The sequence below is a fragment of the Leguminivora glycinivorella genome, chromosome 25, assembly GCF_023078275.1.
Source record: "Leguminivora glycinivorella isolate SPB_JAAS2020 chromosome 25, LegGlyc_1.1, whole genome shotgun sequence".
Lineage (NCBI taxonomy): Eukaryota > Metazoa > Arthropoda > Insecta > Lepidoptera > Tortricidae > Leguminivora > Leguminivora glycinivorella.
The window spans coordinates 7,506,595-7,517,738 of record NC_062995.1 but is presented as its reverse complement, the minus strand read 5'-3'; the positions used below and the strand labels follow the sequence as shown (position 1 = coordinate 7,517,738).

Sequence of the window (11,144 nt, the reverse complement as noted above, 5' to 3'; positions counted from 1 at the left end):
GAAATAAAATAAAAACGGGCTATTTTCACTATTGGAATCTAACCTGATCACGTATTTATATGCTTATACCAGTTCATACCAGTTATACCCCATTTAGTCCGTTCTATTCGGATACTGTTGACTGTTGTTTTCTCTCTCTAAGTGTGTTTAAATTAAATGTTTTTTATCCGTGGCCATGCAGTGCAATGCAATGGCCACGGACTTACAGGCCAGAGATCGCAGGTTCGAGTCCTGCCAAAGGTGTGAAACCGAAAAGTTCATCTCAGAAAATTCATACTATAACTCAAATCACAAGGTCACAAGTCCGAGTTGAAATAAAAAAGTGCCAGCATTGTGGTGTCGTCCCATTCTTATTCATTTGAGATGAAAAATAAACGACACTTTTGTTAGTGGCGCATGTGGCCCAAAAGGGACGGTAGCCTGGAAAGGACGGACAAGGGACGGTGGACCATTAAGCTAGGAACATACTACGCGGACGTCCGTCGTAAATCGACCGCGACCGCGACCGATCAGTGTGCACGGAACAAAACATCAAGCGAGCCAGATTTCGATCGGACGTCCATGCGCTCAAGGCCACGTCCACGTCCGTCGACCGATAGTTTGCACGGTTATGTGTAATTTCATTGTCCAGATTCCCGTCCGCGGTCGATTTACGACGGACGTCCGCGTAGTAGGTATGTTCCTAGCTTTAAAAAGGACGGAAAACCGTCCCTTTTGGGACGGTCTGGCAACACTGAGAGTGTCACTCACTAAACATAATCAGCATTATCGTATGATATCGAGATTATCGAGTTTCTAGAGATCTGTAGTGCTTGAATCATAAGTGGTTCTATATTTTAGTTTTAAAAGGGCTAAAGTAAATGTAGATGGATGATTTATATCACTTTATGGAATTGAAGCGAAACGTCAAACTTTGGACTGCGATGTGAGTAATTGTTTGAATACCACGTTTAGACTTTATTGCCTAACAGATAGTCAAAACTGATATACGAAATACAGATACATTAGAAGCGACTTTATATTAACTCGTGTCGATTTAAAACACTCCCTTCGGTCGTGTTTTAATTTATCGCCACTCGTTTCGAACTTCCTTTTTTACGCACTTGTATCGTAATGTACTATTTCAGTACAGATGGTGCTTTTTTTACGCACTAGTGCGAGAAGTGGTACATTGTATGCCAGGTCGAAACTTCGGAGGCTCATCTGTACTGAAAAACGTCGTACGATACACGTGCGAAAAGGAAATTCGTAACTCGTGTCGATTTAAAACACTCCCTTCGAGCTTCGGTCGTGTTTTAATTTATCGAACTTCCTTTTATACGCACTTGTATCGTAATGTACTATTGGACGTTGTCTATATAACAATAAAATTGTATATTAAAAAACTAGAAAGTAAAAACCTTAAATTCTATAAACCATTCAGCCTTCACGTTTCAGCAGAATTGACTGATAACGGCTAACGGACCTAGATTGTGATAAGCAACATTATCAATACCCAACACCAGCCTTACTTGATACCTACATTATTATACCTTGGCACTAAAAAAGGCGGAAAATTTGAAAAATGTGGGATTCACCGGCCAATCGTCTTTATAAAACGCGTGCCTTCGTAAGTCCGATAGTCCACTATCATATGTTTATCATAGAAATATGATCATAGGCACCATGCTGTCCTTTTTCTTCACGTTGGAGAAAAAGAGAGGCATACAGACCTGTGACCATATTTCTATGATAAACATATGATAGTGGACTGTCGGCCTAAACGTAGTACAAGGGGCGGCTCACTCCGCGATTCTTTCGCCGAGCTACAAGCCGGCGGCCGCGAATTCGCGGCCCATTCAGTGGTGACGACCTTCACGCGGCGCATTAGAACTCAAAGTCGGCTGCTCATAGTGCTCATGTGTGGTCCGTTTGTTATTGTAGTAATAATTTAGAATGGCGGCATTGTGGGAACATCAAGGGAGTGAGCCTTCTGTATTTGTACTACTTATTATATGTATATTCTGTGGTAGTACCAACTGATCAAAAACGCAAAATATCCACATATTTTGCCCGTGTGGTGACGGGTTAAGAATTTCACCACCCCCTTTCTTCCCGTGGGTGTCGTAGAAGGCGACTGTGGGATATGGGTTAAATTGTGGCGTAGGCGAGAGGCTGGCAACCTGTCACTGCAACGTCACAGTTTCGTTTTCTGTCAACCCCTTATTTGCCAAGAGTGGCACTGAAACTTTAGTAGTTTCATGTGCTCTGCCTACCCCTTCATGGGATACAGGCGTGATTGTATGTATGTATGTATGTATTTTTCCCGTTTTATCTTAACTTTAAAGCGATATCGACGGAGCCCGCTTAACGAGTGAGGTATTCTATGCAGTTTGGCCTTCGGCCATTTGAAAAAACTTAAACGGCGACCGGTCTGGCTCAGTCGGTAGTGACCCTGCCTGCTGAGCCGCGGTCCTGGGTTCGAATCCCGGCAAGGGCATTTATTTGTGTGATGAACACAGATTTGTTCCTGAGTCATGGATGTTTTATATGTATATAAGTATGTTTTATCTATATAAGTATGTATATCGTCGCTTAGCACCCATAGTATAAGCTTTGCTTAGTTTGGGGCTAAGTTCTGTTGATCTGTGTAATTGGTGTAAGGTGTCCTCAATATTTATTTATTTATTTAAAACGAACCTAACCTACCTAATACCTGTTTTGCGTTGGAGACCAGTTGCGACTATATGAATTTTTCATTCATTACAGGTATCATATCATATCAGGTATTCATTGTAGGTATACTAGGTATCTAGATCAATGGTAAAATATTAGTAACTCTACGATATCGTCCAAATGACGTCATAATTTTTTTATCATTTCAAACCTTTCAAACTCAATTCTACTAAAAATACTTAATGATGACTGATTAGCCCGACTGTGGATTAGGTACGGGGCTTACCGCGGGCGCCGTATTTCGCAATTTCCATATTTCTCTTTTACTCTGATATTGAGAGAGAGGTAGCGGTCGCGGTAGGCCCCCTGATAACACATTGGAGAGGTCTTTGTAAGGTGGACGCGAAAAATGCTGATTAACACAGAATTAGATCATTTACTTACTTAAGGTGTGGTTATTTTTGTTATCAATCCATATCTGTGTGCATTTACTGTATTGGAAATTTTGTTTATTATAGTTATTTTTCAAATTTGCCGCCATTTTTTAGCGCCAAGACTGCCAAGTGGTTGACCGTCTAACTAAATCTTTTATAAAAATAGTTTGAAAATGTAGGGACAAGGGTTTTATTTCTATACACTGAAACAGTAGTGTGTCTACTAAAAAATACAAATTAAATTATTTTCTATGAGGATAAATTAATTTGTTCTACGAATTATTTCTATACCTTTAGAAAATTATAATTTCGCTCCATTTTTGGTGCCAATATTTGGTTAACCTTCTAGTTAAGAATTTAAGCGGACCTTAAAAAAAACTGGACTGTCTGGATAGGCCTTTAAAACATGGGTTAAGTTTCTGAACGCATATATCACCTATCTGTCATTTTGATTAGAAATAATAGAAATGTCAATAACATCATTTCTGAATTTTCTGATAACACCGTAAACAAACCAAATTCCTGTAAGAGAAACCTTAAATAATATCCAAATGGCCTGAATTTTACAAAAAGCAATCATGAAATACGCGAAAATCGTCCTAACCTTACTGTTATGTTCTTCGACCTATGTTGGAGACTACATAGTGTTCAAATCAAAGTTTTCCTCATCACAAGTGTTTAGGGCATTTTCGGATAGTGCGGTCCATGCTACTATAGGGTTTCTGTCTTCGTTGATCTTCTTTAGTCATGAGACTAGTGTCATAGGCCATGCGAAGCTGTTTAACGTTCTATTTTGTACGTTTATGTCTAGTTTTATAGACGTAGATCATGTGCTGGTGGCTCGATCTTTGCAGTGGAAGGTGAGACATTGTGTGTAATTTAACTACTAATACATAAAACACAGTAACACTACTCACGGTATCAATTATCAGACTGAATTGCTACTTATATCAGCAAAATCTGTATTTTAGAAAATTATGCAACATTAGGTAAAATTAGTTAACTACCTAAAAAACAGAAAATTCAGGGTTCGAGGATATATAACAAGATATATATCCGATATATATTCAGCTGGGTTTGACAATATATATCAATGGATATAAATATCCGATATATATCATTTTTTTATGAATATTGCAATACAAAAATGAATGTAAAAATTGTAACATTGTTAAAACAAAACTATGGTTTTAACAATGTTACAATTTTTACATTCATTTTAGTGTTTGTTACTGTTTTTCTACAAAATTTTATATATTTTTAGTAGATTTTTCCTTATCTAAAGTAGTATTCATAAATAATGTAATAAAATAAAAATATGCCTTCCATACAAAATGGATATATATCAAAGTTGATATATATCCGATATATATCATAAATATCCGATATTTTGATATTTATTATAAATATCGGATATTTTCGAACCCTGAGAAAATTCATACCAATTTGCATGACATGGCTAAATTAAGTAGATATAACTACAGTAACAAGTGGTTCGAAATTCTAGTTTAATGACTGTACAACTTTTAAATAAATAATTGTCGCCAATATTATTATAAGTTTAAAAATTGACCTGTAGAATTGGCCCTGAAAAGGGCCTTTTTGGTTGTCGTACAAACCACACTCTTGCAGCGTGTGTCGCGTCGTGTCGTGTGACTGCCTTTTATCAATAAAGTATATGTATCTGTATCAATTTAAGTATTTATTGTTGATATTAGATTTTCCTTCACAGGATCTCACCACTCTCAAGCAGCGAGGCGTATTTCACTGCACCACCTTCTGGCTCCTCATCACAATACCCTCTTTAATCTACAGTCACATATACAAAAAGCTAAACATATACATCCTAACCTGGATGGTAGTCCTAGCTTACACAAGCCACCATATACGGGACGCAAACCGGAGAGGAATCTGGATGTATCCATTCGGACATACACCTCCGTTGACGAAGTATATGTATGTGTGTTTAACAGTGGCGTTACCGCATATATTCGGTATGTTGAGTAGACAATGGCGGCCAATGTTATTGAAGGATACTACCGTAGAATATATGCTGGTGTAAAAGTTACAAGTCAACTTTGAATCCTAGGCAATTGTAGAACCTTTTTGCAGTAAACGTCAAGTGACTTATATGGAAAATAAAGTACAGTGTCAATTAGGACAAGGTTTTAGAGTGCCCTAGAGTTCAAATTTGTTGACCATATAGGTATGTGAGTGGGTTAAATCTTTTTTGTTAGATTTTATGCCTTTCAGCTTTGCCACTAGTGAAAATTGTTAAAAGACTTTTTATTGAATTGTATATAGGCCATAAAATAAAACCAGTTTATAAGTAACAACTTAGGAGATGGCAACATGTGAAAAGTAAATGTTGATTTACCCATGTAACTAAATCATAGTAAAATTAATAACATGAACATCACAGTAAGCACAATTTAGTCATTTGTAGTTAATAGATATACCTTACCTTTTTTAAATTCTTGTTATTGACAATAGTAATAGGTAACAGTTTCATTTCATGACAGTGATGTTATTATGAGATGAAATTATGTGTGAATGTCATGAAATTAAAAGTTTGTTACCATTTACTAGTTATTGAAGCCTGTATCCTGTATAAAGGAGATCTAACATATTCATTAGGTAAATAATGAACACTGACAAGTGTCAAACTCAGGGTAAGAGTACTTGGTTGTTTTTAACCAGTGGTTTAAGTTATTAAATTATTTTATTGAAAGTAAACTATAATTACCTGTTTTAACCAGTGGTGGGAACAAGGGGCCGTCCAAATATTACGTCGCGCAAATTTTTTTTTAAGCCCCTTCGCCCTTATGTCACGATTTTTTTGCATCCCTTTTGACATGTATTGTCGCAATTGGTATGACCCCCTCCCACGTACGGTGTTACGTAATATGTGGATGACCCCTAAAGAGGGGAGAATTTTGTCCAGCAGCAGTAGGATACTATAATGATTTGTAAAAAACATATTAAGCTATTAAAAATACAAAAATCTATTTATTATATACATTAAACGTTTTACATCACAACTTAATAATAAATGTTTTTATTTTATTTAATATCATTCATTTAGCTCCTAGAACCTCTAGCGGCCCACCATACAAAAAATTTGCCAATCAAATTTGAATCAACAGTACTAGAAAACAGGGCTGAATTTCTTTTGTTTGAAAATCGAACGAATCAAAACAAAAGCAACTCAATTCCATTTTACGTGGATTCAAATTCCATCGTAGGTGTTTTGTCCTAGTATTAGGACATTGAACCCCAGGAGGTTAACTAAGTGAAAATAAGTCTTATCAAAATGCAAGAAGGTATTTTTCACACAGAGTTATATACAGGGTGAAATAAAAAGAACCATTCAAACTTTGCATAGTGACTTTTGAGGTCATAATGAACAACTTTTATTATGGGACCAATGCTGAAATCGCGAAATAAAATTTGGCAGTTCCATAGAAATAACCCTGGGCGCACACGGAGGCGACAGTTGCACGGCGACATTTTTTGTCTCTGTCGTTACTATATGCGTCCAAGACAGAGACAAAAAATGTCGCCGTCCAACTGTCGCCTCCGTGTGCGCTCAGCCTAAGCGGCGTCATACTCATAACAGTCGGAATGTATTGGAACAGCCAATTTTTTTTGCGATTTCAGCATTGGTCCCATAATAAAATTAGCTAATTTTTTTTTATACCACGTCAGTGGCAAACAGGTATACGGCCCGTCTGATGGAAAGCGGTCACCGTAACCTATGGACGCCTGCAACTCAAGGGGTGTCACGTGCGCGTTGCTGACTCATTAGAAACTTGTACACTCCTTTTTTAAGAACCCCATACTGTAGTTCATCGGTTGTAGTTCACGTAGTCACAGTGCAAATTTTGAACGGTCCCCTTTATGTCACTGTGTCACATGTATAAGAATTTATTGAAGTAATAGGCACATCACTGTTGGTCAAAACGTAATATTTACATTACTGTTCTATTGTTTTTAGATATTCCGAAATAATCCTCGCCAATTTCGCCTGCTCATCAAGTTCTCCTTTCATTTTAAACAAACTCTTTTTTGCGTCCTCAAATATTACTTCCAACAAGTCAAGTTTTTCCAAAATATCACTATCATCTACAGACATATCACTTTCCGTTCTCGTTGGTATTTGATCTACATCAACTCGATTTATAAGAACTTTTGCGGTTTTCGTGATAATTTCTTTGATTAGACGTTGTTTTGTGACTGGATCGATGTTCTTCATGGGCGGTTTAAATTCTTTTCTTGGCTGATTTGGCAGTTTGAGGATCAGTTTTGATGAAGTTCTTTCGTGTGAAGATGAGTCGGAAGATGGTGAAGCGACAAGTTTTCCTGCAAAAGTATAAATTAATTTAAAACTACATATAAAAGGTAATGTCAGTCAATCTGTGTAACAATGTCCTATTATACATATTATGTATTTGTATGTCTTTCCCATCACGGAACAATGGTATTCCGGACCTTTGGGAGGCGTGCGCGGGGCCGAAGCCAACGCGTAGAGGCCCTTTCGACACTTTAATGAAATGTAAGGGGTACACCGAGCGGATGTTGCCCTTGCCCGTATCATGGGACACACGCAGAGGCAACACCCGCCAGGGTGTAAGGACTATTTGAGAGTTAATGGAATCTAAAGTGAACTGGTTTATTTTGATGAAAGTGATGGACTAAATACTGGGCTATGGATAAAAAACCGGACGGATTATTATGTGCAATATGTGAACCACTAGCTGTAAAAGTGCCTGGCGAATTTATTAAATGAATTCATTCATAATTTTTCCACCATCCCACCCTTTCCTTCCAGTCCCTTTATGATATAGGCCTAGCACATGATGGCCGCGAGATAGATCACATGTCTTCTTCTAACTGCACTAATGTCATAAGGATGGGTAAATTGGGTAACCTATCTCGCGGCGACATACTCTCGCGGCAATCATGTGCTAACCCATACGCGGATGTTTATGCGACATGGAACCAAATAAATAAATAAATAAATATTATAGGACATTGTTACACAGATTGACTGAGTCCCACGGTAAGCTCAAGAAGGCTTGTGTTGCAGGTACTCAGACAACGATATATATAATATATAAATACTTATATACATAGAAAACATCCATGACTCAGGAACAAATATCTGTGCTCATCACACAAATAAATGCCCTTACCGGGATTCGAACCCGGGACCGCGGCGCAGCAGGCAGGGTCACTACCGACTGCGCCAGACCGGTCGTCAAAATGAATCGAACAGCATATTAGTTTATATATGACTCTCAACTCTTTTTTTGTCCATTTTAATGCAAACTCCAATAAAAGATATATTACCCATGTTCATTAGTTCGGAGATACTATCAGGAATTTGCTTTGGTTGGTAATTTCCTTTTCGCGCCCACTTTAATTTTTTTTTCGCTGCTTCAAAATCATCTGAAAAATATTGGGTAAATTAAATTGTGCATGGACAATTTTTTGGATTATAAGTCCTTTATGGAGACTGGAAATTAATTATTTGACATAATTGTATACTATTACAAGGCAAAAAAATACTAAATCTGCTGGTGAAGAGAATTAAATGAAAAAAACATTCGCAACTATGTTGTAACTGAAAATCATTCAAATTTAGGTTGAGGTCTTACATTTAATTTACAGAGTGATAATGCATTTTTTATTTTTTTTATTTTTATTTATTCAATTAATATACATGTGGATACAAGAACATTATTTTAAATATATTGCTCCACAAAACTATTTATATAGTTTGACTGTGGAGTCAGAGCTCGCTAATATAACAAAACAAAAATATTGCTATATTATCCAGAATAATCTATTGGACGATCCGGTAGGAAGTAATGGCCATCGCCATTCCTATAGGATATCCAAGAGATGTTTTTAGGGTTCCGTATTTAAGTTTATTCTTGAACACTGTTTTTTCCGTTCAAGAACAATGTTCGCCGGTAAGGAATTTAATAGATAGGGTACGCGTTTTTGTAGAGTTCTATCCCCATAATAGTTAGACACTATAGATACTTGAAATTTACCTGCGGACATCGCTCTTGTACTGAATCTATTATTTACTAATGTTAATCGCTCTAGATGGCATGGACATACCTAGGCTAATACTTGTGTCAAAAATATACAAACATACCTGAAGAATACACAACATCAACAATAAACTCCTTCCACGAAGCCTGATGCTTTTTCAGCTTCTTCAATATCCACATATTCTTGACGGGCTGATCCGGATAATATATAACAGCGATGGCCTCATTCGCTGACATCCACTCGTAGTAGTCCTTAATCCAGGTTCGTGGGATGAAATGAAACCGGTTGCAAGACGCATATGGCAATGCCGATGTGAAGTGAACGACATGGTAGTGTTTCTCAGCTGCTTCCTTCATTGCTGAAATATGTATAATAAAATATTATAGGACATTTTTAAGCAGATTGACTAAGCCCCGCGGTAAGGTCAAAAAAGCTTGTGGTGGCTTAGACAGCAATATGTTGCTTAAATTTATAGAAAACATCCATAACTCAGGAATAGATATATGTGTTCATCATACAAATAAATGTCTTTACCGGGATTCGAACCCGGGAGTGTGGGTTGGCAGGCAGGGTCAATAATGTCACTATCCACTAGGCCAAACCTAGCTAGAACCAGGTTGCAATATAATAAGAGTTAATTAGGGTTAGTGTTAATTTGTACAAAATGTTGAATATCTTGGCGTATAAACTGTTGTGGCACTTATAGCAATCCTTATTGTATAAACAATTCCTATTCCGAACGTAAACCAGCGTATGATCTCGATTTATCGGGTTTCACCAGTATACCCTCGGTATGTAAAAACAAACTAAGCACATACCGAAGCACAATAATTTAATGATCATTTCCTTTATACTTTTAACCTATAGTACGGCTTAAACCCGAAACATATAGCTGTCCATATATTTATGTTAGCTACACAGACACAGACATAGCTAGTTTAAAGAATAAAATCGGTAAACAGCATAGTAATAAAGTACCTAAAGTCGCCGTCAATGGAACTTCCAAATAATGTAAACAAACCGCCATTTTGAAATTGTCTCTGAATGATGAATTTCTTAGTGATGCGAAAATACTCTGTCAAATAATGTCCAAATGTCAAGTAAGCGCAGAATACGCAGAAAGTGTCCACACTCGTGTTCGCGGCATCGGCATGCGTACATGCCAATAAAAGCCATTAACGAGTAAAATAATATTGAAACCGTCAGTACCGACATTTTTTTATTCTTTTACCTACCTAAACAATGATGGTTGGTACAAAGAGTATTGAATCACTACGTGGTTGGTATAGAGCGTTAGTTGGGTAGTGTGTAGCTGGCTTTACAATATCGGCAACTTTAGTCCCAGCCCTATCCATCATAGACAATTGTAGAACTTAAAAGAAACAAAAACGTCATTTTGATTCGTCATAATAACCTAACTTTTAAACCATTTCAAGTTTTTATTGAAATCTCTAGATTAACTTATTAATATAAGGTTTTGCATGTTACGATAATAGGATCGTTTCAGTAATTTATGGTTTCAGTGGTGTTTGATGAGGTAGTGTGAAAATTCAAGGAGAAACAGTAACAAAACAATGTGATGCCGTTTGTTTACATTGTTTAGAAGTTCCATTGACGGCGACTTTACATTTATTTGAAGCAACTAAGATCCTGCAGAATGCTATTGTTGTAAATCAAATTTAGTATCTATAAATTTCTACCTGCGTTAATATATTGATGAGATTTTACAAGATTATTATTGTTATTCACATAAAAATAAGCTCTTGCTGCAAAGTAGTGTACTACTGTACTGTGTGTGTGTCTAGTGTGTCTACTGTCACTGTCAGTGTCAAAGTTGTTAGGAAGAGTACATTTTGAAACTTTAAAAATATGAAGATGGTTCTTGGTAATTCTCGTAATAAAATATAAAGATTATTTAAAAAACCACTGAAAACTTATACAAAATGAAGTTTGAATTATGTACATTTTGTTTCGCATTAAATTAACTTC

General features: G+C 36.7%; 2 protein-coding genes across 3 annotated transcripts; one reads left to right on the top strand and one right to left on the bottom strand.

Annotated features, from left to right (window-relative positions):
- Positions 1-3,566: 3,566 nt before the first annotated feature.
- On the top strand, positions 3,567-5,450 carry LOC125239379 (transmembrane protein 267). Its single transcript, XM_048146944.1, has 2 exons — positions 3,567-3,949; positions 4,822-5,450. The coding sequence occupies exons 1-2, from the start codon at positions 3,668-3,670 to the stop codon at positions 5,149-5,151; spliced, it is 612 nt and encodes a 203-aa protein (XP_048002901.1). The 5' UTR covers positions 3,567-3,667; the 3' UTR covers positions 5,152-5,450.
- Positions 5,451-6,639: 1,189 nt separating this feature from the next.
- LOC125239378 lies at positions 6,640-10,943 on the bottom strand. Of its 2 annotated transcripts, none has more exons than XM_048146942.1 (4): positions 10,856-10,943; positions 9,259-9,513; positions 8,442-8,540; positions 6,640-7,451 (listed from the first exon to the last, which is right to left on the bottom strand). In XM_048146942.1, the coding sequence occupies exons 2-4, from the start codon at positions 9,509-9,511 to the stop codon at positions 7,066-7,068; spliced, it is 738 nt and encodes a 245-aa protein (XP_048002899.1). In that variant the 5' UTR covers positions 9,512-9,513; positions 10,856-10,943; the 3' UTR covers positions 6,640-7,065. The 2 variants fall into 2 exon arrangements, with proteins under 2 accessions (XP_048002899.1, XP_048002900.1); XM_048146943.1 differs by having other exon boundaries at positions 10,783-10,937.
- Between the last annotated feature and the right edge of the window lie 201 nt (positions 10,944-11,144).

Coding starts and splice junctions, on each gene's coding strand:
- LOC125239378 (XM_048146942.1), bottom strand. CDS start 9,511: ATGAAGGAAGCAGCTGAGAAACACTACCATGTCGTTCACTTCACATCG. Junction 8,541..9,258: donor TGATGTTGTGTATTCTTCAG/GTATGTTTGTAT, acceptor AATATTTTTCAG/ATGATTTTGAAGCAGCGAAA. Junction 7,452..8,441: donor CTCCGAACTAATGAACATGG/GTAATATATCTT, acceptor ATACTTTTGCAG/GAAAACTTGTCGCTTCACCA.
- LOC125239379 (XM_048146944.1), top strand. CDS start 3,668: ATGAAATACGCGAAAATCGTCCTAACCTTACTGTTATGTTCTTCGACC. Junction 3,950..4,821: donor CTCGATCTTTGCAGTGGAAG/GTGAGACATTGT, acceptor TTTCCTTCACAG/GATCTCACCACTCTCAAGCA.